At 36.2% G+C, this 27,319-nt stretch overlaps 4 protein-coding genes across 4 annotated transcripts; 2 read left to right on the plus strand and 2 right to left on the minus strand.

Annotated features, from left to right (window-relative positions):
• Positions 1–2,090: 2,090 nt before the first annotated feature.
• On the plus strand, positions 2,091–7,760 carry LOC112786215 (lariat debranching enzyme). Its single transcript, XM_029296401.2, has 13 exons — positions 2,091–2,483; positions 2,566–2,723; positions 2,815–2,936; positions 3,098–3,291; positions 3,606–3,788; positions 3,888–4,006; positions 4,140–4,279; positions 4,378–4,497; positions 4,688–4,761; positions 6,034–6,273; positions 6,596–6,775; positions 7,029–7,194; positions 7,278–7,760. Exons 1-13 carry the CDS (start codon positions 2,361–2,363, stop codon positions 7,691–7,693), a joined length of 2,235 nt encoding a protein of 744 aa, XP_029152234.2. The 5' UTR covers positions 2,091–2,360; the 3' UTR covers positions 7,694–7,760.
• Positions 7,761–12,140: 4,380 nt separating this feature from the next.
• On the minus strand, positions 12,141–14,275 carry LOC140183180 (uncharacterized). The gene is made up of 3 exons (XM_072231202.1): positions 13,807–14,275; positions 13,040–13,707; positions 12,141–12,566 (listed from the first exon to the last, which is right to left on the minus strand). Exons 1-3 carry the CDS (start codon positions 14,273–14,275, stop codon positions 12,141–12,143), a joined length of 1,563 nt encoding a protein of 520 aa, XP_072087303.1.
• Positions 14,276–15,065: 790 nt separating this feature from the next.
• Positions 15,066–15,818, minus strand: LOC112786216 (uncharacterized). Its single transcript, XM_025829620.1, has one exon. It carries the CDS (start codon positions 15,816–15,818, stop codon positions 15,066–15,068), a length of 753 nt encoding a protein of 250 aa, XP_025685405.1.
• A 1,188-nt stretch (positions 15,819–17,006) lies between these two features.
• Positions 17,007–21,995, plus strand: LOC112784862 (eukaryotic translation initiation factor 3 subunit B). The gene is made up of 11 exons (XM_025828196.3): positions 17,007–17,306; positions 17,498–17,735; positions 18,010–18,156; positions 18,683–18,811; positions 18,950–19,078; positions 19,160–19,243; positions 19,325–19,449; positions 19,547–19,745; positions 19,849–20,381; positions 20,466–20,574; positions 21,188–21,995. The coding sequence occupies exons 1-11, from the start codon at positions 17,185–17,187 to the stop codon at positions 21,524–21,526; spliced, it is 2,154 nt and encodes a 717-aa protein (XP_025683981.1). The 5' UTR covers positions 17,007–17,184; the 3' UTR covers positions 21,527–21,995.
• The last annotated feature ends 5,324 nt before the right edge of the window (positions 21,996–27,319 follow it).

Genomic DNA, 27,319 nt, shown 5'->3' on the forward strand with positions numbered 1-27,319 from the left:
ACTTCATCGCTTGAAATGTCCATCTCCTTGGGCCATTTAAACTAACTTAGTTTATAAGACATGAATTTGCTCCGATGGGCGGAATGGATTTGGGTTAACTGACCCATAATCACCTAACAACATTACTTCCTATCCTAGTCCTTGATACCCCTTTCATAATTGATAACAATCCATTTGTACTTTCATTGTGAATCCTTCCATGGTTACCACATCTCGGATGATTCTTGGTACTCGTTCCTTATCTTAGAACGTGTCAAATGTTCAGTTACACGCGCCACATTATCCATCGCTTTGGGTCCCTCAACCTATCTTATCAAAATTGTGATACATTTTAGCAATCTCCGGTTGAATCGAAATCCGTTCTTGTTGGTTAGTAAGTAAATGTTTTCACTTAATTTACCATATATAGGAGTTGGAAAATGAATTTTATTATTCACTATTTCTCTAAATAATTTTATTTAAATTAATTAAAATAGATATTTATTAGTGTAATCATTAGTTATGTTAGAAGACATTTTCATTTGTATTATACTACACAAACGTTAAAGTTAATTATTTTTGTAAACATTTATATTATTCAAGTAAACTTTTTTATGCAAATAAATTCATAATTTAAGTGTTTGTACTTGTTTGCTTGAATATTTTACTTATAAGCCAAATTAATTTCTGATTCGGTATTCTTATTGTTTACCAGAGCCTCATCTACTTCTTCCGAGGAGAATGAGTCACACACTCCCACCACCAGACGCCATTGTCCCATATCTGAGGGAGGCTGAATTCGGTGATGTATTGCCACTCAGGAATTTTGTATTTGACAACTCTTTGATCACGGCATTCATTGAGCGTTGACGCTAAGAGACCCACACCTTCCACATGCTGTGGGTTGAGTGCACGATTACCCTACAGGACATCGCATACCACCTCGGGTTACGCGCTAATGGAGAGCCCGTCGGTGGTTGCTTTCGTGACTTTCACACGTGGTACAGTACCAGGGCATGGGAGTTGGTTGAGAGGCTACTCGGTGCCAGGCCTCTTGTAGTCCAGCAGCAAGGAGCACAGAGGAAGAAGTCCTTCTCCCTGAATCTGACATGGCTTCGAGATCGTGTCTAATAGATGCCTCCCAGTACTGATGACTCAGCCACCCTCTGACACTATACGAGGTGCTACATACTGTTGATGATTGGAGGTTACCTAATACCTGATAAGTCCAATAATCAGGTTCATCTCCGGTGGCTTTCACTACTGGATGACTTTGCGAGGTGCAGTAGTCAGTCATGGGGATCTGTGGTGCTAGCATGGACATACCACTCCCTATGCTCAGCAGCCCACCACTCCACCATAGACATTGCCAGGTGCACTCCTCTGCTGATTTCTTGGATATACCAGAGGTTCCTTAAGTGGTGTCCCCCTGAGCGACAGATTCACATGTTCCCTATGGTTGCGAGGTAACTGTTTAAATTGGTTTTACTATTCTTCATTTTTCGCTTAACATGATTAATACAGATTGACTGCATGGTGGTTAATGTTACAATTGTCAAACATTAGGCGCACATGTTCGTCGCTATGGAGTCAAAACAGACGGAACCGAAAAACTCCATTTTCCATCGGTGCTAGCAACCTATATCCTACCCTTCCGATCTCTTTTCTCTCACTCCCACTGATGCTACCCAATGTCAGACTTTTCAATTTCGCCAATGAGCTTACTGGCCAGGTATGCAACAGAATAGGATTCTCACACTCAAATGTTACTTTATTATCACTATTTCTCATACGACAATTGGATACACACTGACAACCAAGAAACCACTACTACCGGGCATTTTGGCTTATTTTCGGAAGGAATAGATAGCAAAGAAGTAGTGAAATGTTTGCAGAGGATACAATCCTTTTATAGCCGCTGAAAATTTGTCTTAACGTATCTCGTTTACACTAAGTTAATACGTATCTTTTACACTATAAATAAAATATACGCTGTATTTATTCTCAGTGAAAGTTTACACAGTAAACGATATGTGATGTGATCTTTTTTGGTAAAAATACTCGTAAATATATATTTCGGTAATTAATATATTTATTTTATTTATTTAAAAAAAAATCCCACTTTACAACTTTACATACATACGTATAGCCGGAAGGAGCAATTCTTTCATGCCTTTACATTTTTTTACTGCAATTAGTTATAGATATTTTAATGCGTTTTTTTTTTAAATATATTTAATTCATGAAAAATTATAGTATTTGATTGGTAGGGTAATAAACTAATAATCAAATAAGCGAGCGCATTTCAGGGATTAGAGTTTTGTTTTGATTTCAATAAAACCCAAAGTGCTGCTACTGTTTGAAGAAGAAGAAGGAGGAGGATGAAGATAGCAGTGGAAGGGTGCATGCATGGCGAACTCGACAATGTCTACAAAACCCTCAAGCATCTCGAGGAAACCCAAAACATCAAAATCGATCTCCTCCTCTGCTGCGGAGATTTCCAGGTACTTACTACTTCACATTTCACAATCACTTCACAAATTCTCAATCTTTTCATGAGTTAACTGTGCAATTCGTGAAGATTAGGCTGTTAGGAATGAGCAAGATTTGAAAAGCATGAACGTTCCCCCGAAATTCCGATCCATGAATTCCTTCTGGAAGTACTATTCTGGCTTGGAGGTTGCTCCTTATCCTACCATCTTCATCGGTGGCAACCATGAAGCCTCCAATTACTTGTGGGAAATGTGAGTTATTTTCTTTTCTTGGAGTTTAGGGTTTAGGATTTAGGAATTTAGGGCACTGCTAACTTTTGAAGTTGTGGTGTATTGTAACTAGGTATTATGGAGGATGGGCTGCACCTAATATATATTTCTTGGGAGTTGCTGGGGTAATCAAGTTTGGGAATGTTCGAATTGGTGGGCTTTCCGGAATTTATAATGCTCGCCACTATAAATCAGGTTGTTAATCTGCTTTTGTATCTTTGCTATGAATGAGTTATAGACTTGTATTGTTACTACCATTTAACAAACTATTTGTTGAATGGCTCTTGCATTAAGGGTTAGTGTGTAGGGAGTGTAGTATTTTCTGTTGTAATTACTATATATTGTTCTTTGTGCAGGACACTTTGAGAGACCTCCCTATGATCAGAGCACCATCAGGTCTGTGTATCATGTTCGAGAATACGATGTTCACAAACTCATGCAAATTGAGGAACCGATTGATATCTTTCTTTCTCATGATTGGCCCGTGAGAATCACTGATTGTGGGGATTGGAGGGAGCTTGTACGGCGAAAGCCCTTTTTTAAGCAGGAGGTGTTATTTTGCAGTTGATTGTTCTTTTAATCGAGGAGCTTATTTAGCAATGTATTTAATTTATGACTAATTCTTGCTGGGTGTCGATGACTTTGGTTTTTTTTTTCATTCTTTTGGCTAAAACCTCATTGTCTTGCTACTCAAAAGCCCTAAAATTCAGGACACTATCCTCACTTCTTTTTATACAAGGCAAAAATGAAGCTGTCATATACATAATCATTTTTGAGCAGTCATATAATCTTTGATGGCATGCATTATCTTTTCTTTTTTTAATTACATTGTTTATGACAGCATGATATTCTCATTTTTGCCAGATTGAGGAAGGAAGACTTGGGAGTAAAGCTGCTTCTCAACTTCTAGGTAAACTGAAACCACAATATTGGTTTTCTGCTCATTTACATTGCAAGTTTGCTGCTCTTGTTCAGCACGGGGAAGGAGGTCCGCTGACAAAATTCCTTGCACTTGATAAATGTCTTCCTCGGCGCGACTTCTTGCAGGTATAGACTATAGAGGCTTAAGTATTAAGTGCAGGCTAATCCTCTCTAATGGCTGTTTTATGTTAGTAACCAAACTCATGGTATGTCCTGCATGTTTAGATAGTGGAAATCGAATCAGAGGCAGGCCCTTATGAGATTCAGTATGATGAAGAATGGTTAGCCATAACAAGGAGGTTCAACTCTATATTCCCGCTGACACCCAAGGGTGCAGATTTCAGGTGTGTGCATTATAGAAACCTTAAATAACGCATATAATTTGAGTACTCATTTAAAATCATATTTGTCCTGCTGTTCCCCCCTCCCCTCCTACCAAAGTTTAAAAAACTAAATTTCTATTTGCATTGGTGACAGAGGTGTGAATCTTGAGATGGATGATTGTCGCCAATGGGTTAGAAGCAGGTTACAACAGAGAGGGTGCAAACCTTTTGAATTTGTTAAAACTGCTCCGTGTTATGATCCTTCTCAATCCAATTTTCATGGTTCTTTTGCTGGTATTTCTTTGTTTTCCATTGCAAACTCCAAATTAACTATAGTTCACCTTGATCTTTGGTTAAAGATGATATCCTAATATCATTTATTCTTTCTGCAGGTTGTCCTCGGAATCCTCAAACAGAATCTCTTTTACAGTTTCTTGACCTTCCATACCTCCTTGATAAGAATCCTGAATCAACTGACTTGTCACCTTATCCTTCTCGCTCCATTGGAAGAGGTAAACTTTAGCCTTTCTTAATTGTCATCGTCTCATATGGGAAGCCATGCTTTTAGTAGTTATCTCTTCTAATTGGTATTGCTGATGTCATTGCCAAAGTTGCTTCAATAGCATTACAACGGTATTATATTTTTGTCTCAAAACTTTTTGAGTTAATCACTTATATAAAACTATTTTTATTCATATCTAGGCCCTGTCGATTATGACAGTGAAGACATTCCTATTGATGATTTGGAAGATGATGATCTCTCAAATGTTCAAGACGTGGAAACTGAACTTTGAACTGCTGAATCAATTTTGCAATTGACTAGCATTTTAGACCAATTGACTGGAGATTTATTTTTGAGTTTCTATGTACATAAATAATTAACAAACCAAAACAAAGCCTTTAGTTACAGTTGTGGACTTGTGGTTGCCAAGCCACACCAACAAACAATTAAAAAATGGTGACCCACCCATGATTTTGCCCCTTGTACTGCAAAGTCTAGCTGGATCTGACAAATAGTGTTGTATACTTGTACTTAACAACTCAATGAGAAAATTTGTTCCATTTCAAGGGATTTATTAATGCTGTTCCCTGTTCTTCTCAACGGTATCTAGACATCACCATTCATTCGCTATTTGGGAAGATTTATGTGTATGCCATGATTTCTTTTATGTGATTTAACTTTTAACTTTTAAAAAAAGTAAATTGATATTTGCTGCTGGTCCAAGATAAAAAACATAAATGTTTTATGTTCCTTGGGACTAATATTTTCAACTTTCAAATTTGCAAGTTGAAATATCATTTAGGTTATACTTCATGCGATAATTTGAAGAAGATAGTAAACATTTTCCACTTTAAGTTTAGAAAAGGGATGTATTAGAATATTTTCACTTATTTCTGTCTGCGGTGGCCTTTCTTATTTTTAACTTATTATAAACCAAAATGTTATCCAGGCAACATATTAATAATTTAACACATCACAGAAACTACACATGTATATTATCAAATTAAAGTGCAAAACAAATACATTGCGACAAACTCTGCATAAAACCTAAGAACGAACTTGAACAGTGGTAACATTCTTGACATACTAGAACATTAGTAAAGGCTAAGATCAGAGATATCACATGCTTCTTTAACTATATAGGTTGCTGTATTAATTTTAACTTCACATCATATCCTAATTTGAAAGTGTGCATAACTAAATAGAAAGACCTTTATAGAAGCAGTTTCCCCATGAAATGTAGCAGTAACTATTTCCTATTATAAAAGTGTGCAATTTAAGAATTTACCTCAATCATCTTTAGGACCTTGACCTTGATGACATGAAATAAGTTCAGTAATTGACATACATAAATAACCCTCACATCTACTTTTCTACTGACTCACCAAACTGCATTAATGCAGTTTTAAATGGGGGCTTGTATGGGGACAAATACCTGGCTGGCCACCTCTTTTTTGATATATGTATATGAATGAATAAATGTGCATCAATAAATTATCAAGTATCTGTATTCAAAGTGAAAGGGTCTTCCTAACACTGCACTTAGAATCACCCAAAAAAGACTAAACACTTTGTTTTCATGGAAACTAGAAGAGTGATTCTTTCCATTGCAGTCTCTTCTCTTTTTGTCTTTTCTTTTGTAGATGGCCTCTCTTTCAACTTCTATGCAGCTTCATGCCCTTCAGCTGAGTTCATCATAAGGGACATAGTTACCTCTTCCTCTTCCAATGATCCTTCCATTCCAGGAAAGCTCCTCCGCTTGGTTTTCCATGATTGCTTTGTGGAGGTTAGTCATTGTCCATGCAAGCCAAACATACTATGCTAAACCATAAGTTTGCCTCTCTTTTTTAGTTCAGTTTGTTTCATAGTTTTAAGAACCTTCTCATTGAAAAACTTAAACTGTTAGAAACAAATGAACGAACGGCTTTATATCTTAACAGTATCCTTATTAAACATTAAATGGATACAAGCATGCATTGTTGTGTGATGCAAAATTTGATTAGCTGAGATGGTTATACAGGATGCATGCAACTTTGAGGGAAATAACATAAAGTCACTCTTGTTGTTTTTGTATTCAATTATGACTCAAAAGTAATTAATACATGCAGGGATGCGATGCATCTTTGATGCTAATTGGGAACAATACTGAGCAAACTGATCCAGGAAATAGGTCTGTTGGTGGATATTCAGTTATAGAATCAGCAAAAAAAGTCCTTGAGATGCTTTGCCCTGAAACTGTTTCTTGTGCGGATATCATTGCTCTTGCAGCCAGAGATGCCGTTGGAATTGTAAGTTTCTCCCTCACACTGCATGCTCATATTCTTCGATAATGCATGCATCATATTAGGTGGAAACTCAGATACAGTTGTTTTCATGTGAAATTGATAGCTGAAAATCATTAAGTTGTAATTTAGTCAAATATATCAAATCATCTAACCGTTCTCAGCATTAATTTCATATAAAAAAAACTGCATGCGAGTCTTCACCATCATATCAATATAAGGTGGTTAATTAATTTAATTGAAGTGCTTTTGAGAATAGGCTGGTGGACCAATGGTTCAAATTCCCACAGGAAGAAGAGATGGGATGGTTTCGCTTGCTTCGAATGTCAGGCCGAACATCGTGGACACAAGTTTTACAATGGATGAGATGGTTAAGCTTTTCACATCTAAAGGATTGTCTGTTCTTGATCTTGTCATTCTTTCAGGTGCATGTTCTTGATCTTGATCTTTCTGAGTGTTCTTTTAACATCATATTAGATACTTAATTAGTGATGGCTAGTCTTTGCAGGAGCTCACACCATCGGAGTGGCTCATTGCAACGCATTCAGAGGCCGATTCCAAGAAGACACGAAGGGACGGTTCACGCTCATCGACAAGACTCTGGACAGTAACTATGCTGTTGAGCTAATGAAACAGTGTCCAGTAAGTGCAATGGCATCTGCTACAGTGAACAATGATCCTGAAACACCTATGGTCTTTGACAACCAGTACTATCGGAATCTCTTGGTGCACAAAGGGCTTTTCCAGTCAGATTCTGCTTTGCTGAATGAAAACAGCACAAGAACAATGGTGAAGGATTTTGCAAACAATCAAGAACTTTTCTTTGTAAATTGGAGCCAAGCTTTCTTGAAGCTCACAAGTGTTGGAGTGAAAACAGGGAATGAGGGTGAAATTAGACGTACTTGTGCATCAACTAATGCATAAGGAATGAAAAGTGGTTGTACAGACAAACATGGTTCTCTATGCATAAAGACAAACAGCTTTTCTACAAGATTGTACTTGTGCAGCTTTAGTACGACTTTGTTTGGGTGAGTTTATAAGAAAATATTTTATAAAAAAAGTAAAAATAATTTTATATTTGGATATTTTATGCAAAAAAATATTTTTATTTATCAATTATATGTTTGGGTATAACAATATAAAAGTATTTTTGTTTATTTATTATGTGAAATTTTTTTTTGAGAAAAAAATATTTTAAAAAATATGTAAACGGTAGCTTCTCAAAAAAAGAGGCTAATTTTATTTTATATAGAAAAAATATTGGTGTTTTTGTTGAAAATGGAATTATTTAGTGTAATTACCCTTACGTGTTGGACACGTGTCATCATTCTGGCAACATGCAAGATGTGTATTAAACATGTATCAACATTTTAGCCTATCCTACGTGTTGGACACCTTTTTTACACATCCACAATAATGTAATACATTTTAAATATCAATATTCAACCAAAATACTATCTTTATTTTTATATTAAAATAATTTCTACAAAAAAATATTTTTTATTTTTTTAATACTTTTATTTTTGGAAAAGTCTAGGCGGCCAGCAACTTTTGTGTTTTCTGGCCAGCACTTAACCATCAAAACAAAAGTGAGTGATCTCCCACCATTAGATGTAATCTCACACCATTAAAAACACTATTGATAGCCAATTGATGGTTACAAAACACCAAAATTGCTAGCCCCTAGCATTCCTCTTTACTTTTACTACTAAAAATTTACTAAATATGTTAAAAAATATATATTTTTTATTAAAATAAATTTTTTTCTATCAACATAATGACGTCAAAAAACTATCTCTTAGCGTCAACTATTCTACCAATTTACCAAATCTTTAGTGTGTCAATCTTTTCAAACCTCAAGAACCATAGAACAAGGAAAATGTTTGAATATGTTGGAGTTATTTCTGAGAGGAAGAATAGTGCCTAAATTAAGAGGAGATCACAACATTTTAACATTTATCATGGCTGTCAATATTCATACGCACCTTCTCTGTGCTAAAGGATATCCCTTGTCCATGCTCCATAGTCTTCTTAGAAGAAAAGGATTAATCTCTCTTTGGGCCTAGTCAAGTTTGTTTTTTAATTGATGCTCTCACTATAAAAAACAATTATTGTTTTTCTTTAAAGCCATAGTTTGGCTCTGAGTCTAATTGTAACAGAAAGCCAACTTTAATCAGTTAATAGTAGTCAATTTTTTATTATAAAATTATTCTCTTAATTTTATTTTGGGTTAAGTACATTTTGGTTTCTAAAATATTGGCCGGAAATTTTTTTCGTCCCCAACCTTGTTTTGCATATAAAATCGTCCTTAAAAACTGTCATTTTTACTTAAATATTAAAATTTGGAACCAAATTACTTATAACAAAAAAATTATAAAATAAAAAAAGAAAAATAAGAGAAGGGAGAAGGAAAGAAGAAGAAGTTGTCCACGATCCACCTTTGCTTCTGCTTCTGTCTCCACCTCTGTACGATTTTGGTCCTTAACGGCCCGTTTGGTTGATGTCCATGTCCATCAGAGACATGAACACGGTGTCACACGTCCAGTGTTTGTTGTATGAGACACAAAAAAGTGAGAGACACAGTTATACACAAGAGTACATGGAATACGTGTATTTTGTGTCTCTTCCAAATGGTGAGACACAGATTTTTAAGGGTGGACACAAATTATATAATTTTTTTGGACAATTTCACCCTTACTAATTTTATAAAATTCTTAACACTACCCTCCTTCCTACTTCATCTCCTCCCACTTCATCTTTCATCTTTTTCAGTGAACCTGAACTCCTCCATCTCCTCACCTCCATCTTTCTCTTTTTCTTCATCATAGTCTATTTCTCTTCCAAAATAGCTACATATTTTTCTCTTCCTCCTCTTCATTTTTGTCTATTCCCCTAATCTCTTTTTTTTATTCTTCTTCTTCTTCACTTATTCCTCTGTCTCTTCTACTTCTTGTTGTATTTACCTTTGTTTATGCCCAAATCCACCATTGTTACTGTTCTATATCGCATCTATAATCGTCTTTAATGTCGTTAACTTCCAGATCTGCCATTCTTCTTCTCTTTTTCTCAATTTGTTTCCGTATTTCTCTCTCTTATTCAAGAGTTTCATCATTTTTGAAATCAAGGTTACAACAATGGCTACTGACTTTGCTGGTAGATCTTTAAACTGAAGATGGAAGATAGACCTTGGTGTTGTTGGAGGCAAATGGTTAAGATTGTTTGTTGATGGAATGTTTTTTGCTTTTTTAAAAACAAATTGTATTTTATTGGAGGCTGGTTAGGACCATTTGTTAAATATTTTAGGTTATTTTATTTGATTAATTTCTTTTATTAGTTCAAGAGTTGTTAATGGTAGTAGAAAAGTGGAGGTGGTTGTTTAATCAGTAGCAGAGAAAAAATGGTGATAGTGGTAGTGATATTTTGTGGTAAGGATAATATTGACATTTTATAAAGAGTTAATTTATTGTTGTGTCTTGTGCTTACTTATCAAACAAATTAAAAAAATACGTGTATCACTATGTCTATGTCTTCAATGTCTATGTATTTTTTTTTTGGTGACTGAACATAACACAAAGAAAAAAGACCTAAGAAAAAGAGTAGTACTCCTCTCTAATAATAATGTCTAAATTATTAGGAGGCAGTAACCACTCTAGATACACCTGCTTGTTTAAAACAGCAGTCTTAGCCATTAAATTAGCCGCTCTGTTTGCTGTTCGCTGGATGAGCACTAAAGTAGCTGTCCAATTGCGCTGGAGCATCTCTTTGATTTTGTCAAGCAGATCAGAGTCATTCCTAATCATGCTGGTTGTGCCTCCCGAAACAAGAAGAAACGCATCAAGATTATCAGTTTCACATATGACCTCTTTGCACTCGCAATCCCAAGCCATAACAAACCCTCTCCAAATAGCATGAAGCTCACAACAGAGAACACTAGAAAGAGGTATACTGGCAGAACAACCTTTTATCCAAATTCCCATGCTGTCTCTAATAATACATCCAAAGACAGCTAATTGCTCATTTTCAAAAACGCTTGCATCGCAGTTCACTTTACAGACATTCATTGGAGGTGGTTCCCAGTTATATTTCAAAGAAGAAGGAATAATATGTTTTTTGTTGATAACAACATTAGAGAAATCTCGAGCAGCATGTTTAACTAAGTGAACAATTTTCTCCTTACTCCATGGATCATCTTGGTGGAAGATGTCATTGTTCCTATCCCTCCAAATCCACCAAAAGGCCGCTGCAAAGTGAAACTCATTTTTGTTGAGGTTAGAACGAATCCAAGACACAAAATCCAAATTAGAGTCCTCAGCGATCATTCCCAAATTTAAGCTAATCCAAATCTGACGAGCTTTTTGGCAAGTCCTAAAGCAGTGGTTAATATCCTCTAGAGCAAGATAACATCTCTGACAAAAATCAGAAGTAGAAATACCTCTTTGAAACCGGTAACCAGCTGTGGGAACTCCGTTGTTGAGGCAAAGCCAGAGCAGACACTTTATCTTCTCCGGTATTCTCAAGCGCCAAAGCCAAAGCCAATTTTCATTATCATTCCAGCCAAATTTCTTCTTCAATAGCCATTCATACCCGCTTTTAGTCGAGTAGGTGAGAGTATTTGAGTTTGTCCAAAACCAACCTGTTTTATCTCCTGCCTGCTTGATAGGATCAAAGAGCATCAAATCAAGTTTAACTTCTTCCGGAATCATTGTGCAAAGAATATCCCACCGCCAATGCCCAAGGTGCCATACATCTTCTAACTTCAAGTGAGAATCAGAAATGTGCACAAAAGGAACCAAAGGAGCTAGCGTTCCACATGGTCGCCAAGCATGATACCAAAAGGATTGAGACATCCTGCCTGTACACCAATCAAAACCATCACGAAGCTTTTCTATTGTCTTATAAATCGCTCGCCAAGTGCTTGAAACATTATTAGAAAATTTGGGTGAAAAGCAAGAACTCCCAGATAAATATTTTGCCAACATAATTCTTACCCAAAGCTTATCTTTATTATGCAATAATTGCCAAACAAGCTTTCCGAGTAAAGCAAAATTTACGCATTGAGTATCTCTAATTCCCAAGCCTCCATATTTTCTTGGAGTGACAACTTTGCTCCACTTGACCAAATTTAAGCAACGCTCCCCCACTTTTTCCTTCCACAAGAATTGTCTAAGCACAGAATCAATCTTTTGACAAACCGAAGTAGGAAAAAGAGTCACTTGCATCTGATAAATAGGAAGAGAAGAAGCAACAGATTTAATTAAGCAAAGCCTGCCTGCTCTGTTAAGGAGACGACCTTTCCAACTAGCCAGCCTATTCTTGATCTTCTCTAAAGAGTCTGAAAAAATAGATCTAGCAGCTCGAGGATGATTAGGGTTCACCCCAAGTATTTGCCTAGGTCACTAGTAAAAGGAATATGAGAAACACCAGACAACATTTCCTTCCTTCTATTAGAGATATTTCTAGAACAAATAGCTTTAGATTTTTCAATGTTAACCTTCATACCTGAAACTTTACAGAACAACTCCAAGGTGTACACAACATTTTGAACTTGACTTTTCTTCGCTTTACAAAAAAGGAGGAGGTCATCTGCAAACATCAAGTGAGAAACTCTAGGTCTCCCTCTAGAAACAGCCACACCATCCCAAATACCCTCGTCAACTTGTTTGGAAATGAAGCACGCCAATCTCTCCATGCACAAAATAAATAAATACGGAGAAATTGGATCTCCTTGCCTGAGCCCTCTGCGAGGTTGGAAGCTGTCCAATCTATTCCCATTCCAAAGGATGGAAAGATTTGAGGCCTGAACACAATTCATTACAAGCCGAATAATTAGAGAAGGAAAGCCAAAAGATTCAAGAGTGTGCTCAAGAAAATTTCAATCAACTCTATCATAAGCCTTTTCTAAATCAATCTTAAAAGCCATAGCTCCTTTTCTAGACTTTGTCCGCTTAAGAAAGTGAAGAACTTCTTGGGCGACAATAATATTATCAGGTGCTCCTCTACCATGAATAAACCCTCCCTGAGTTGGGCTAACAATCTCATCCAAAAATGGTCGTAATCTATTAACCAGCACTTTAGTCACTAGCTTATAAATTACATTACAAAGGCTTATTGGCCGAAAATCCTTCAATCTAGTTGGAGGGTCGCACTTAGGGATAAGAACAATCAAAGTTTCCAACAAAGAATGGCTTAACGTCTCCCCTAAGAATGCTTTCTGAACAGTACGCCATACCTCATGACCCACCACATCCCAATATTCCTTGAAAAAAAAACTTGAAAACCATCCGGCCCAGGAGCTTTGAATGAGCTCATATTATCCATAGCTTCTTTAACCTCCAACATTGTTACTGGTTTAGAAAAATTATCACAAGCATCCTGGCTAAGAGATGGCATAGGAATTTCTCCCATGCAATTAACCTCAACAGGCTCAGTAGAACAAAAAATATTTTTGAAGAAATGAACAACCTCCCTTTGCAAAACTTTCGGATCATCAGACCAAGACCCATCACTGACTAACAACCCATGAACCTTGTTAGATTTTCTTCTAGGGATGGTTTGCATATGGAAAAAGCTAGTATTTCTATCACCATACCGAACCCATTGATCTTTTGACTTCTGGTACCAAAGCAATTCTTCCTGGGCCAAAACTATATTATACTCAGCTCTCAATTCTTCCTCTTTGTGCTTCAGAATCGGATCATCGTCAGCTTCCATTTTCCGTTGAATACGATTCAAATAACCCTCCAATTCCCTCTTTTTAATAAAAATATTGCCGAAGACTGTAGAGTTGAATTCCAACGAAGCTTCTTGGACCCCCAGCAACTTCCTATGGATGCCAAAGTCTGTACTATCCCAAGATTTCTGAACAATGGCCTTGTAATCAGGATGCGTTGCCCATGCCGCTTGGAATCTAAAAGGCCGGTTTCCTTTCTTGATAGGAACTCATTGACATCGGATAAGTAGGGGACAATGATCATAGTGGGAACGACTGAGAACTTCAACAAAAGCTTCTGGAAAAAGAAGGCGCCATTCTGTAGTACAGCAAGCTCTATCCAATCTCTTTGCAATTTCTTTGTTTCCTTGAATTTTACGGAACCAAGTAAACCGTCTTCCAAAGGTTGTTAGATCAAAAAGACCACAAGAATTTAGAGTACTTGCAAAGATACTACTGCGATTTGAATAGAAATTACCCCCCTTCACCTCATGAACACTCAAAATATCATTAAAATCCCCAACCACCACCCATGGGTCCTGAATGCACAAACCAATATCAAGCAGATGACTCCATAATTCTACTCTATTAGTGGCTTGAGGGCTGCCATAAATCGCACTGCAGATCCATCTTCGCCCACCACCATCAATTTCCAAAGTTACACATTGATTCATAGCCCAAAGAATTTTACAAGAAAATTTTAAATTAGCAGAGAGGAACCAAATTCCTCCCTTGTGTCCAACAGCATCTACAATCCCTACAGGATAATAGCCTAATCTCCCCCAAAATTCTTTCATAGTTTCAAACCCAATATGAGTTTCCACCAAAATAAAAAAAAGTTGGTTGAAATTTTCGTACCAACTCCTTACAGTGCACCCGAGACATCTTATTTGACGCCCCCTAACATTCCAATTAATAATATTTAAATGGTCACAATCCATAAAAAATAAATTAAATAATTGGAATGTTTAATCATTCTACCTCACATTGATGGACCCCTGTCTCCAAGTGTCTCTTTGTGGACTTGCACCGCAGAACCATCATTCTTCTGTTGAGGTTGGGTCTCCAAGTTTGTTGTTGCACTAACTTTATCAAACTCTTTTTGTACTCGAGAATCCATTGACAATGCTTCAGTAGGTGAGTTTTGAAGCGAAATAGGACGCTGCCTTTTGTGTCCTGCTTTAAAAAAGGGAGTACTCTGATCCTTGAAAGCCACCTGAGTTGTTCCCAAAGAACCAAGCGTGGATGGAGGATCTTTCTTTTCCTTAGGCCCCACCTTTACATTTGATAAGGACTTCACCTTTGCATTTGATGAGGATCCAACATGCATGTTATTAGACCCAAAAAAAATTTTTTACTCACCAAATTGGAGCATATTGCTACATTGGCTTTTTTTGGCACCACATTGTGGCCTTTACCCACTTTTTCCTTGCCTTTTCTACTAACTGTAACCCATTCACTCTCTTTTGCACGAGTATCCCTTTCCATACGTGAGTCTTGCAAATTATCATGCACAAGATCTGCTGCACCATGCTTCTCCATAATTGGAATTGATTTGGCATTAATTCCAAATTCAAAAGATAAATTTTAATTTTTTACTGGGATTTGACTACCTTCCACCGTTTTCTTATTGTTATCTACAGGAAAAAGTGACGGCAAATTTTTCTCCTTCACCGTGCTTTCCTTCCCAATGCCATTGTTGTTCTCTTTCACACATTCTCTTGTGACATGCCCAAAGCAGCAACATTTTTCACAAATTAAATTCAAGTGCTCATATTCTATGTCATACATATGACCATCAACTTGAATTTTTTTTATAACTGGAAGTCCCAAGTTAATTTGCACACATGCTCTTGCATACTTTCCCCTCTTTGCAGACTTGGTGGCTAAGTCGATGTGGATCGGTTTGCCAACAGATGACGCAATCATTTTCATGGCTCTCTCTTGATAATAGTTAATGTTTAAACCTGTGATTCTTATCCAAACCATGGTAGACCCAAAAGTGTTTTCACAAGGTCTGAATGAAGAACTCCAAGGTTTAATCGCAACATAGCTTCCAGTAATCATCCACGGTCCTCCAAGGAGAACTTTCTCTCTACCCTCCAAGAGATCAAATTTGACTAAGAAATAGCCAAAACCAACATCTAGTACCTCATATCCTCCTTTGGTTCTCCATACGCCTTTAAGCCTGTGCGTGATCGCTGTATAGCTAAAATTTTTTCCAAGAACTTTGATCACGATGGCATCTTTGTCGGGCTCTGCCAATATCTCTTTTACTTCCTCAGTGAACGTCACAGTTGGTATCTCCAAATCACCTTGCTTACCAACTACGGTAGCCATCTTATCCCCATCAAGAGAATCAGCAACCTCTAAAGCTCTCCTTGCTGAGGCACCAACAACAACTTTATCTCTGAACGATATACGCTGACTTTGAGTCTTGTTACCATCTCCTTTAATCCCCTCCTTTTCACCTGATGCATGCCCCCTCCGCTCTCTCCCTTATTGCTTCCGCCGACATGGCCGGCTGCCTCGCTATGTGCCACCCTCGAAGACTCCCCTGCTCTCCCCACTCTCCATTTCACGTACTCTCATGTACTCTCTCGTACTAGGGTTTGTTTTCTCTCTCAATGTCTATGTATTTATGTCTATGTCTCAAACTGCACATAAATCAAACGCAACCTAAAGTAAGGACGATTTTAAAATCAAGTTAAATCTTAGAGACGATTTTGTATGAAAAAAAGGTTGAGGACAAAAAAAAAAAGATAAGGTTTAAAATTAGGATTTAGGTTTTAAAATTTAAAATAAAAAAGATAATTTTAAAAAATTGGTTGATATTAGCGGAAAAAATTAACTCTCTAGTTAAATTCGATAATGCAAGATACTTATTATGCTAATTGTGTTTGAACACTAATTAAATTCTAACTATTTAACACAAACATAAAGTTGTCCATGGTGCCTCTGAACTCTGAAGTAAGAAATTAAAGAATTTCGTTTGCCATTAGTGTTCATTTTTAAGATTTAAAGCTTACCCATATTTTGGAGTTATTTATGAATTTGCGCTTACGAATATAAGCTTTAGTTTTGGAGTAGTCGTTCAAGTGTCAACTCGAAGTATATTTTGTCAGATTCGAACTTATCATTTTTATTAGGTGTTATCATATTTAATCGGATTTGTGTTATCATTTGAATAACAAGTTGCATTTTATAAAAATATATATTTTAAAGTAAAAGTAATAACAGAATATTATATTTTATATTTCAGTTAATATGTTTTATATTATATGGTGTAGTATATTTATTTTAATATAAATATAATATAATATTTATTAAATTTAATTTTTTATATAAAATTTATAAATTTATGTATATTAATTTTATATTACATCGAATTAACCCGGTTTGATATAATTTATTTTAAATTAGTTTAGAGTTGAGTTAAATAAATCGGGTAGAGTCTAATTAAACTTGGTCCGGTATAGTTTATTTTAATTATATTTAGCGAGCATTTGGGCCGGGCCGAATAAAATTGTAGAAGAAAAAACCCAATAAAATATTGTGTTCTGTACCAATCTCATTCATTTTTGCGTCCTTACGTTTTATTGTTCCACCGCCCAGACCTAAACCTCTCTAGAGTCTCGGCTTCTCCCTCAGTCCCGCAGCTTACCCTATTTTCTGCTGTTACTGTTTCTTGGAGGAGCAACCAATTATGGCGGATGTCGCCGTGATGAGAGAGATTGAGGCCACCGCCTCACGTCTTGGTGTAGATCTCTCCGCCATTGATCTCGACTCTATTCGCCTCCCTCCTGATGACGACCTCGGCATCCAAAGGTACCAACTTTTTACCTTTTCATAACTCCACCGAAGAAATTTATCTTGGATAGTTGTCCATCTTTTAATTTTACTGCCCCTTGTTCTTGGGCATCTATAATTAGGGTTTGAAGGATTTGTTTGATATTTATTGTTGCGTGAGAATATATTTGGGGCGGATTTCAATAAATGTTGATTTTTGATAATGACAGTGATGATGACGATGTTTACCAAGAGGAAAATCTCGAGTTTGATACTGGGTTTGGGAACATTATAGTGGTGGACAATCTACCCGTTGTTCCAAGGGAGAAGTTTGAGAAGCTTGAGGGTGTAATCAGAAAAATCTATAGCCAGATTGGTCTCATCAAGGAGGATGGACTCTGGATGCCCGTTGATCCACAAACTGAAAAAACTTTGGGTTATTGCTTCATTGAGTATAACACACCTCAGGTTATTATCTGCTAAACATATACTCTTGTTGAATAAGTAATTAGTAATAATATATTTTGCATGTTTAATACCTGTTAAGTTGTTATTCCCCCAATTAATGGAAAAGTAAAGAGATGGTTTGTAACAAAGTTACTTTCACTCTTGTTTGGAAAATTAATAACGGAAGAACAGGTTGGAGTTTTATTCATCTTTAAGGAAATTTTATTTTATATCTGTAATTATGTTATTATTATTAACCAATAATTATGTTTTATTGATTTGGTTGTCATGCTAGGAAGCTGAGCTTGCTAAAGAGAAGACCCATGGATATAAGTTGGATCGTGCACACATATTTTCTGTGAATATGTTTGATGACTTTGATAGATTCATGAAAGTTCCAGATGAGTGGGCTCCACCTGAAACTAGTCCATACACTCCTGGGGTAATAATTTGATCATTCTCTATGCCCTTTATGTGTGTGATATAGCAAGTAGAGTAATTGTGATCTGTCGTTTCTTTTCCCTTCAAGAAGTTTTGAAAAGTATGGAGATTCTTGTGATATTCTGTACGATTAATTTTTTTTTCCATTTAATCCCCTTGAATTTATTTGATATTTGAAGCTAAAAATATATGCTAAACCCAACTACTAACTAGAAATTTTGTATTTTTTACTTTGCTATATGTTATTTATTGCTTGGTTGTTTAAGTGTTATATTAAGAATATTTTCCCTTGTAGGTGTAGATTGTGTACAAATAAGGATACTAGTGCCTTTATTCCTTTATCTTGCATTACATTTTTTCCATCATTGTCCTTACACTAAACTCTCATATCATATGCATAGCTATGTTATGCTCTGTGGTTTAGATTGTACCATGCATTACTAACAGTACTCTTCAATCTTCAATTATAAATCTCCGATAAATAAATTCCTCTCCTTTTACAAGCCTTGCTATCTGATCTGTTGCAGGAAAATCTTCAACATTGGCTGACTGACTCAAAAGCCCGAGACCAGTTTGTGATTCGTGCTGGTTCAGATACTGAGGTGTTGTGGAATGATGCAAGACATTTGAAGCCTGATCCAGTTTATAAGCGTGCAGTGAGTAGTTTTCGGGACCTTTATTTCATTAATATGATAATATGATGTCGTAGTCAAAGTTTTTGCATGCTTCATCGCTTCTTTAAATTATCTTTGCTTTTAAGATTGTCTGTCGTTTAATGTATCTTTCATGTGCAGTTCTGGACTGAGAGTTTTGTGCAATGGTCCCCAATGGGTACATACCTAGCAACCATACATAGGCAAGGAGCAGCAGTTTGGGGAGGTGCCACAACATTCAATCGTCTCATGCGATATGCTCATCCCCAGGTAAATTTTGGCCCTTATCCATGCAATATTGTTTTATGAGCTATGTTCTTGTTACTTAGGCAATGAAGGTACCAACTGCAGGTTAAACTTATTGATTTTTCACCCGGTGAGAAGTATTTGGTAACCTATAGTAGCCATGAGCCAAGCAATCCTCGAGATGCAAATGTAAGAATTTCCTTGTTTTAGTATCTATTTTATTCTTACAGATTCTATGGCATTGTCTTACTAATCCAATTAACTTTCTAGAGGGTTGTGATAAATATATTTGATGTGAGAACTGGAAAAGTCATGAGAGATTTTAAGGGAAGTGCTGATGATTTTGCCATTGGAGGTGCTGGAGGTGTTGCAGGAGTGTCATGGCCCATTTTCAGGTAATTATTTGTTTTCCTGGCTTGGCTTGTGATGGTGATAGTAGTAATAATTACTATTGTTATCATTAACTTATTGGAATGATAATATTTCTTTTAGATGGGGTGGAGGAAAGGACGACAAGTACTTTGCAAGACTAGGGAAAAATATGATCTCTGTGTACGAGACAGATACATTCTCTCTTGTTGACAAGAAATCGTTAAAGGTTGAAAGTGTGATGGATTTCAGCTGGTCACCAACTGATCCCATCCTTGCACTTTTTGTTCCTGAATTGGGTGGTGGGAACCAGCCAGCTAGGGTAAGTTCATTTTGCTGATTTTCCTTTTTATGCATGCATGGAAAGCTTCTTTGGGTGTATGAAGCACTGTTATTTGATATCCTTTGTTGCATTCATTTTGTAGGTGAGTCTGGTTCAGATCCCCAGTAAAGAGGAACTCAGGCAGAAGAATCTTTTCAGTGTCAGTGATTGCAAGATGTATTGGCAAAGCAATGGAGAGTATCTAGCTGTTAAGGTTGATCGTTACACAAAAACCAAGAAAAGCACTTACACAGGCTTTGAGCTTTTCCGCATAAAAGAGCGAGATATACCCATTGAAGTGTTGGAGCTTGAAAATAAGAATGATAAGATTATTGCATTTGCCTGGGAGCCAAAGGGCCATAGGTTCGCTGTTATTCACGGTGATCACCCAAGGCCTGACATCAGTTTTTACTCGATGAAGACTGCTCAAAATACAGGTCGTGTTTCAAAGCTTACTACTCTCAAGGGAAAGCAAGCTAATGCCCTTTTCTGGTCACCCGCTGGTCGATTCATAATACTTGCTGGATTGAAAGGTCTGAATGGACAGCTTGAATTTTATAATGTGGATGAACTGGAAACCATGGCAACTGCTGAGCATTTTATGGCAACAGACATTGAATGGGATCCTACTGGGAGGTAATAGCATGAAGTGTAAAAATATAGAGTTCAAACATCTGCAATGTATTGTCCTGTTTCATCTACTAACATGTACTTCTGCAGGTATGTTGCAACCTCTGTAACTTCAGTTCATGAAATGGAAAATGGGTTCAACATATGGTCTTTCCATGGCAAACTTCTTTATCGTATTCTGAAGGATCATTTCTTCCAGGTATTGATTCCTTGTGTTGTCTTCAAGGTGTCTGTCTTGTGTTTATAAAACGTCATGAATAAAATGCAAATCCAATGCAACCATGGTGCACAGCAATTTAAGTGCTTATATTAATTCACTCACAAAAATGAAGTACATTGATTTTTATTTAGGAAGTACATGAAACTTTTCCGTGGTCCACTGTATTTATATTTGTTTTTTTCTTTTTAATATGTTGCTTCATAAAATACATGAGGTGGAATCTCATCTTATGTGGTTTGGACATGGGAGAAGGCTGGTAGAACATAATGAGAAGGGTGGATTAGATGTAAAGATAGACCATCGGGTAGATGTTGAAGAAGACAAAAAAGACTGTATGAAGTGATCAAGTAGGATCTCTGTGTGAACGATGTCACGGTAGACATGATACATAATAGGGTTTAATGACGTTATTTAATCCATGTAGTCAACCCATCTAGTGAGATAATGCATGGTTGTTCTTAAAATATATAAATACATAATTGTCAGGGCTAAAATATAAAAGACACTGTCATATTAGATTGTTGAATTAGTTCATTATGTCTACTGAGACTATTGTGCAATACTGAGCAATGATGTGCTCTCGTTATGGCAGTACTTGTGGAGGCCAAGGCCACCAACTCTGCTGAGCCCAGAGAAAGAGGAGGAGATTGCTAAGAACCTGAAGAAGTACAGCAAGAAGTACGAGGCGGAGGACCAAGACGTGTCCATGCTGTTGAGCGAGCAAGAAAGAGAAAAGAGGAAGGCCTTGAAAGATGAATGGGAGAGATGGGTAAATGAGTGGAAGAAGCAGCATGAGGAAGAGAAGTTGGAGAGACAGAAGCTCCGGGACGGAGAAGCAAGTGACGAAGAGGAGGAGTATGAGGCAAAGGAAGTTGAAATCGAAGAAGTTATTGATGTCAAGGAGGAGGTTGTTCCTTTGGATCATGAGTGATTCATTCTTTGAAATATATGGTATGTAACTCCCCGTCATAGTTGCTGCTTGGTTTCTTTCTTGAGAAAGGAAGGAGAGGAAAAATTTTCCCTGTTTTGATGGATCAAGAGTAGAATAATTTGATACTGTTTTAGTGTATTTTCTTTTTTGGTCTGGATATTGTTTAGCTGTATTAACTCATGGTGAGGAGCTTCACAGACTTCTTGGTCATCAAAATTCAATAGGCGACGTAGGCCCTTGTTTTCTAGCAGGTAGGGGTGCCAAAAGGCGGGTTGGGTTGGAGATTTGGGACCGCTAAACTTTAAAAAGCCCGCCACCACACCGTCTAATCCGTCGGTTTTGCCGTGGTGGGGCGGGCTTTTACGGCAGGTCAAATTTTTTTGGTCAGGGCCGTTTTTTCTACAAATTTCTGTGATATTATTGATCTATAAAAAGAAGATGATAATTGAAGACAGTTATTAAAATCAAATTGGTGATTGAATTGGTCAAATTATTGGTTTATTGATTTATTGGTTCAGTAGTTTAATTGATAAATTATTGGTCTAATTGATAAAATCAATAATATATAAATAAAAAATATAAAATATTTAAAAATTTAAATATAAAATTTAAAATAAATATTTTTATTAATATTTTAAGAATAATTAAGTTTTGAATTCTAAAATAACTAATATATAGATAGACATAAAATTAGTTCGTACTATCATAATAATTTTTTAATTGGATATTAAGAATAACAATTTATAAATTATATTCAAAGAATAATTTTAAAGTTTGGATATATTTATATAATTATTTAATTATATATTAGTTAGGATATATTTTCTCACACCTCTTGCTATATCTTCTCAACCCCCACGCTGATGACTAATGATTGGATTGGTTCGTGTCGGTTTAATTGGTTTGAATCGGTTTTGACTGTTTTATTTTTTTAAATGGTTAGAATACTAATTCAGATCGGTATAAGGTTTGGTTTATTGGTTTTTCAATTGAATTTGTCAGTTTGGTCCAATTTTAACAATTATAATTTAAGATGTTTTAAGTTATATTTTGGATTATGTTTAATGTTTGATTGATTATAAATTTGGAGATGTTTTGGATAATATTTGTTTTGTTTTAGACAAAGTTGATTTTATTATTTTATTTTAAAAAATTTGGTTTATGATTATGTTTATTATATATTTATAATTATAAAAATTTTAATGTTTGTGAATTTAGAAATGATAAATTTATTGAAATGACTGTGAAATTATATATATTATTTAATATTTAATGGTTTATAAAAAAAGATTTGACAGACTTAGCCTGTCAACTTGCCGTTAGGCGGAGGGAGCGAATCAGCCCGCCAAATGGTGGGCTTTTGGCGAAGCGGGACGGACTTCCCCGTTTGTCATCCTTAATAGCAAGAGCTTCACTCTTTTATATTTATCTTGTATTAGTATAGTATTGGGCCAAGAAACAATTCATTAAATTGAAAATGCGAAGGCTTAAATTGTACATGTGCTATTTAATAAGGAGATTCGAGAAATATGAATAAGTCGAGTTTCGTTGGGGAGAAATTCAGATCTAGATTCGAAGCGCCTATTAGAATTGGGTCAGCAGTCAGCACTCTCCGCTATTAGTTTTCTTCAACCGTGTGTGTCCGTGAACCGGCGACCTTCATATATCTAGCCACTACAATTATCAGAAAATAATATCAACAATTTATTAAGGAGTTTAGTTAAAAAGAAATATTTTAAAGACTCCGGTTGTTCCGTTTGTTTAAAATATGATAATAAATGTTGTTTGAATATTTAATTTATTTAATATATTAGAAATAAAAATTTTATATTTTCCAATATTTTTAATAAAATTTCTTTATGTAGTCAAAAATTGTTTTTTAAAATTTAGAATGTATTATAAAAATATTATGTATGTGTTATACCAAACTTTTAGCAAATTGTGGATGGTTTGATATCTAATATCTAGAAGCGAAACCTACTCCTTTTAATGAGTATTAGTTTTCAATTGTGCACCAAAAATTGTCTTTTGGACAAAGAGAGAAAGAAAGAACTTGAAATAAAAAAAATAAAATTTAAAAAGATTTTAGAACGGAAAGAATAAAGAAAGCAAACTAAATGTCTTTAAAATAATCAATAAAATGTCTTTTGATATGATCAAAGGACTTTGAATTCAAATACAAGGCAGAAACATTAAAAGAGAAAAAGAAAAGAGACTTTGCTAAAAGAAAGTAAATTTGCAAAAAAAGGAAATTACAAGAAATTCTAAAAGAAATGTAAAGACATGAAAGGAATCACACAGAAAGAAAAGCTATTGGCAGACCCAGAATGTTTGCGAGAGTATTTTCTGAAATAGAATTCTAACTCTTGTTCCTTCCAAGTCTTGTTTATTTATAGGTTAGTTTGATTTGACCAATCCTACGCTGCCAAATGTCACTTCTAAACAATCAGGAAGTAACTGTTCTCGCCAAATGCAGACCCAAGTAACTGCCACTTTCACATAACTTGTCCTCGATTTCGATCCTTCAATATATTGTCTTTGTCCTTTGACCGCTTCGACTAAATCAAAGCCCTTATTATCGATGCACCTCTCCTCAAGTCTACCATTTAATCGATTTAGTCGGTTGAAAAAATATTCGACCAATAAATTGTCCCCTAAGATTATTATTTTCATTGATATTTGATGAGTCCATATTTGATGGTATATTTTGACTCAATTTAGATGGATTCTAGCACATGAACTCACACTTAAGCACCAAAATAGCATACTTTTGTGTTTTATCCCCAATTTGATCCTAAATGTGAAAACATGTAATTTTGTGCTTGAAATGAGCAATTTAATTCCACTCTTATTCGATTTGATGTCATGACATGTTTGCTGAGTGATTTCAGGCCTTGGAGGCAAGAATGGATAGCCAAAAGTGGAAGAAAGCATCTACAAGGGAGAAAACATGAAGAAAACAAGGAAAAGCACACACAGCAAGGTGTGCGTGCGCACAAGCAAGCGTGCGTACGCACAAGACCGATTCAGCCAAGTGTGCGTGCGCACAAGCCAGCGTGCGTATGCACAAGAAGAAATTTGCATGCGTGCCTGCGCACAAGTACCTGGGCGTAGCACAGGAGCCAAAACAGCCAAGTGTGCGGACGCACACACCTGTGCGTCCGCACAGGTCCCTGCACGTGATTTTTGTTAATGAAACGCGTGCTGTGCGTTTTCTGAGGGCTTTTGGCCCATTTGGAAGGCTGAATTGCTTAATTGAAGTGCTATATAAGGGGGGAATCAACACGTATGAAGGCATGAGGATTTAGATTTTATTTTTCATAGTTTTCATATAGTATTAGGAGTAGGAGTAGTGTAGAGTAGAGAGCTCTCCTAGTGTTTAATTTCCATCTCCATTGTAGCATTTTATAGCAAACTTTTCTTTTGGATTTTACTTCTTTAATTGTAAGTACTCTCAATTTCCTCTTTAATTACATTGTCTTTACTTTCATTTCCTTTTGGTTCAAGTTACTTGTTCATATTTGCAATTTGTGTTTCTTGAAGTTTTGATCAATGAATTTTATGTTTCATGCTTTCTTTATGTTTGATTGCTTGTTTATGATTGGTTTTGTTGATAGTTTGTTATAGTTTTCTATTTTTCTTTACAATTTTCCATGTTTTACTTTTATGCACACAAGGTGTTTGTGAAAATGCTAATTTTAAGTTTTGAGTAGATTTTCTCACCTTGGCTTGTGGTTTGAGTTCCTAGGATACTAGAGTCATAATGTCTGACATTTAGTGGTAATTCTTGGGTAGTTAGTTGACTCTTGTTTCCATTGACGCTAGCCTTTTATTAACTAGTTTGGTAAGTTAGCTAGGACTTATGGATTAAGGTCAATTATGCTTGCTTGACTTACTCCTCGATGGTTGGGGTTAACTAGGCGAGATTGACTCATGATAATTGTCATAGTTGTGGTTATGGCAATGATAGGATTCTTAGACTCTCATTCCCAAGTCAAAGCTCTTTTTGCATTTATAGCATTTTTACTAGTTTTGATCTTGTTTTCTCTTTACTTGCATTAACTCACAATTTTGCTCATTGCTTAGTTATTTCATTTCTTGGTTCTTTTAATCTTTCGTTCTTTGATTGCAAAACCCCCTTTTGCCTCTACAACCGAAAGGAAAATACTTTCAATTGCATCCTAGGGAGAACGACCCGAGGTTGAAGTATTCTTGATCTCGGTTATTTAATTTGAATTTAAACATTTGATTGGGAATTAATTGTTGGTTTAGACTATACTTTCAACGACAGAATTCTATTTTGTGAAAATCTAGATCAACAACAAATTCTCGCTATCAAATTTGGCGCCGTTGCCGGGGATGCAATTGAGTGCTAACTTTTGGTTGTTGTAAATATGTTGATAGTGTAAATATCTTACTCTTTGGTTATTTGGTTGTTTTTGTTAATATTTGGGTGTTTGGTTTTCTTGTTTGATAATGTCTTTTGCTTTTATTTCTTACTTTTTTTATGAGATATCACCCTTGTTGCTTGGAGCTTGGTTGTGAGTATTTTTGTAAGGTTTGAAGAATTAAAGTTGGGATGGCTTCATGGAGTGAGAGAATCAATTAAGGGAGGAATCAATTGTGTATGAGCAACACTCATGGCAAACACCTCCCTCATACTACAATGAGCCACACTCTCTCCTATATGAACATCAAACCCAAGGATATGAAGGATACCCCATACACAATCCTCAACCACTAAATTTTCAAGTACCACACCCTCCACCTCCATGGAATCAAAATGTCTATACATCTTGCTACCAACATTATGAACCATCACCACTACCACCGTATACACCACCTCAATATCCCCACCCACATGACACACCTCCCACTTGTACAACCTTCCTCCCAACTTTTGAACCTTCTCTTCCACCTCAATGTGAAGTTTTCCAACCCTTACCCCAAAAAGAACAAGACCTTCAAGCATTCTTCCAAGAGCAAGAAGGGTTCCGAAGGAAGCAAGGGGAGTTCATGGACACCATAGCCAAAGCGGTGCACCGCTTGACCTTGCTCCACTCAAGCAATCAAGACATTTCCCTTGAGGAATGTGGAGGAGCAATGAAGGAGTGTAGTGAGGAGAAGAACATGGAGCCTCAAGGGGGAGAAGGGGAAGAGCTAGAACAAGAGTCGCAAAAAGATGAGGAAGGTAGAACTAGTGAACCGTAAGAGGTAAATAGAGAATTGAGAGAGTTTGATCAAGAAGTGGATTGCATCATCAATAATTTTTTGTCCACCTTGGTCAACCCCCTAAATGATTGAAAGGATATTACCCTAAACTAAGCTTTCCCCTTGGAGAAAATGCTAGGTGGGAGACACCCCAAAATGCTAGGTGGGAGACACCCCACCATGGTAATATCCTTTCAACCCTTCTTTCTTTTAGTTTTGTTTATTAAATTTTGTCTCTTTAATTAGCTTAGTTTGATTGCATTTTAGGTTGAATTTATTTGAATTTTATGTTTGATCATGTGTTTTTAATGAATGATGTGTTTTGGGCTTGAAAAACTTTGATTGATATCATGGTTGGTGCCTTAGAGGCTTTAAAAATGTTGCAGAAATAGAGTTCTGTGTGTGCGCACAGTCTCGTACGTACGCACACTTCTCCTGTTTTTCACTACCTATGCGAGCATACAGCTGTGTGCGTACGCACACACGTTGTAGCACGTTCTGTTCGCAGCACTCGCACCCTCTATGCACGCGCACCCACCACACTTTCATTCTGTGCATGCGCACGACTCTCTGTGCGTACGC

The sequence above is a fragment of the Arachis hypogaea genome, chromosome 20 (genome assembly GCF_003086295.3).
Source record: "Arachis hypogaea cultivar Tifrunner chromosome 20, arahy.Tifrunner.gnm2.J5K5, whole genome shotgun sequence".
In the NCBI taxonomy this organism is placed as follows: domain Eukaryota; kingdom Viridiplantae; phylum Streptophyta; class Magnoliopsida; order Fabales; family Fabaceae; genus Arachis; species Arachis hypogaea.

What these genes read in the sequence shown, in the direction of transcription:
- LOC112786215 (XM_029296401.2), top strand. Translation starts at nt 2,361, where the DNA reads ATGAAGATAGCAGTGGAAGGGTGCATGCATGGCGAACTCGACAATGTC. An exon ending in TCTGCTGCGGAGATTTCCAG is followed by an intron (nt 2,484 to 2,565) that starts GTACTTACTACT and finishes CGTGAAGATTAG; the next exon opens with GCTGTTAGGAATGAGCAAGA. An exon ending in TGATCTTGTCATTCTTTCAG is followed by an intron (nt 7,195 to 7,277) that starts GTGCATGTTCTT and finishes TAGTCTTTGCAG; the next exon opens with GAGCTCACACCATCGGAGTG.
- LOC140183180 (XM_072231202.1), bottom strand. Translation starts at nt 14,275, where the DNA reads ATGAAAGAATTTTGGGGGAGATTAGGCTATTATCCTGTAGGGATTGTA. An exon ending in GAGATTGGATAGAGCTTGCT is followed by an intron (nt 13,708 to 13,806) that starts GTACTACAGAAT and finishes GATGTCAATGAG; the next exon opens with TTCCTATCAAGAAAGGAAAC. An exon ending in CTGGGCCGGATGGTTTTCAA is followed by an intron (nt 12,567 to 13,039) that starts GTTTTTTTTTCA and finishes AATTGTGTTCAG; the next exon opens with GCCTCAAATCTTTCCATCCT.
- LOC112786216 (XM_025829620.1), bottom strand. Translation starts at nt 15,818, where the DNA reads ATGGCTACCGTAGTTGGTAAGCAAGGTGATTTGGAGATACCAACTGTG.
- LOC112784862 (XM_025828196.3), top strand. Translation starts at nt 17,185, where the DNA reads ATGGCGGATGTCGCCGTGATGAGAGAGATTGAGGCCACCGCCTCACGT. An exon ending in GTGTCATGGCCCATTTTCAG is followed by an intron (nt 19,450 to 19,546) that starts GTAATTATTTGT and finishes TATTTCTTTTAG; the next exon opens with ATGGGGTGGAGGAAAGGACG. An exon ending in GAATGGGATCCTACTGGGAG is followed by an intron (nt 20,382 to 20,465) that starts GTAATAGCATGA and finishes GTACTTCTGCAG; the next exon opens with GTATGTTGCAACCTCTGTAA.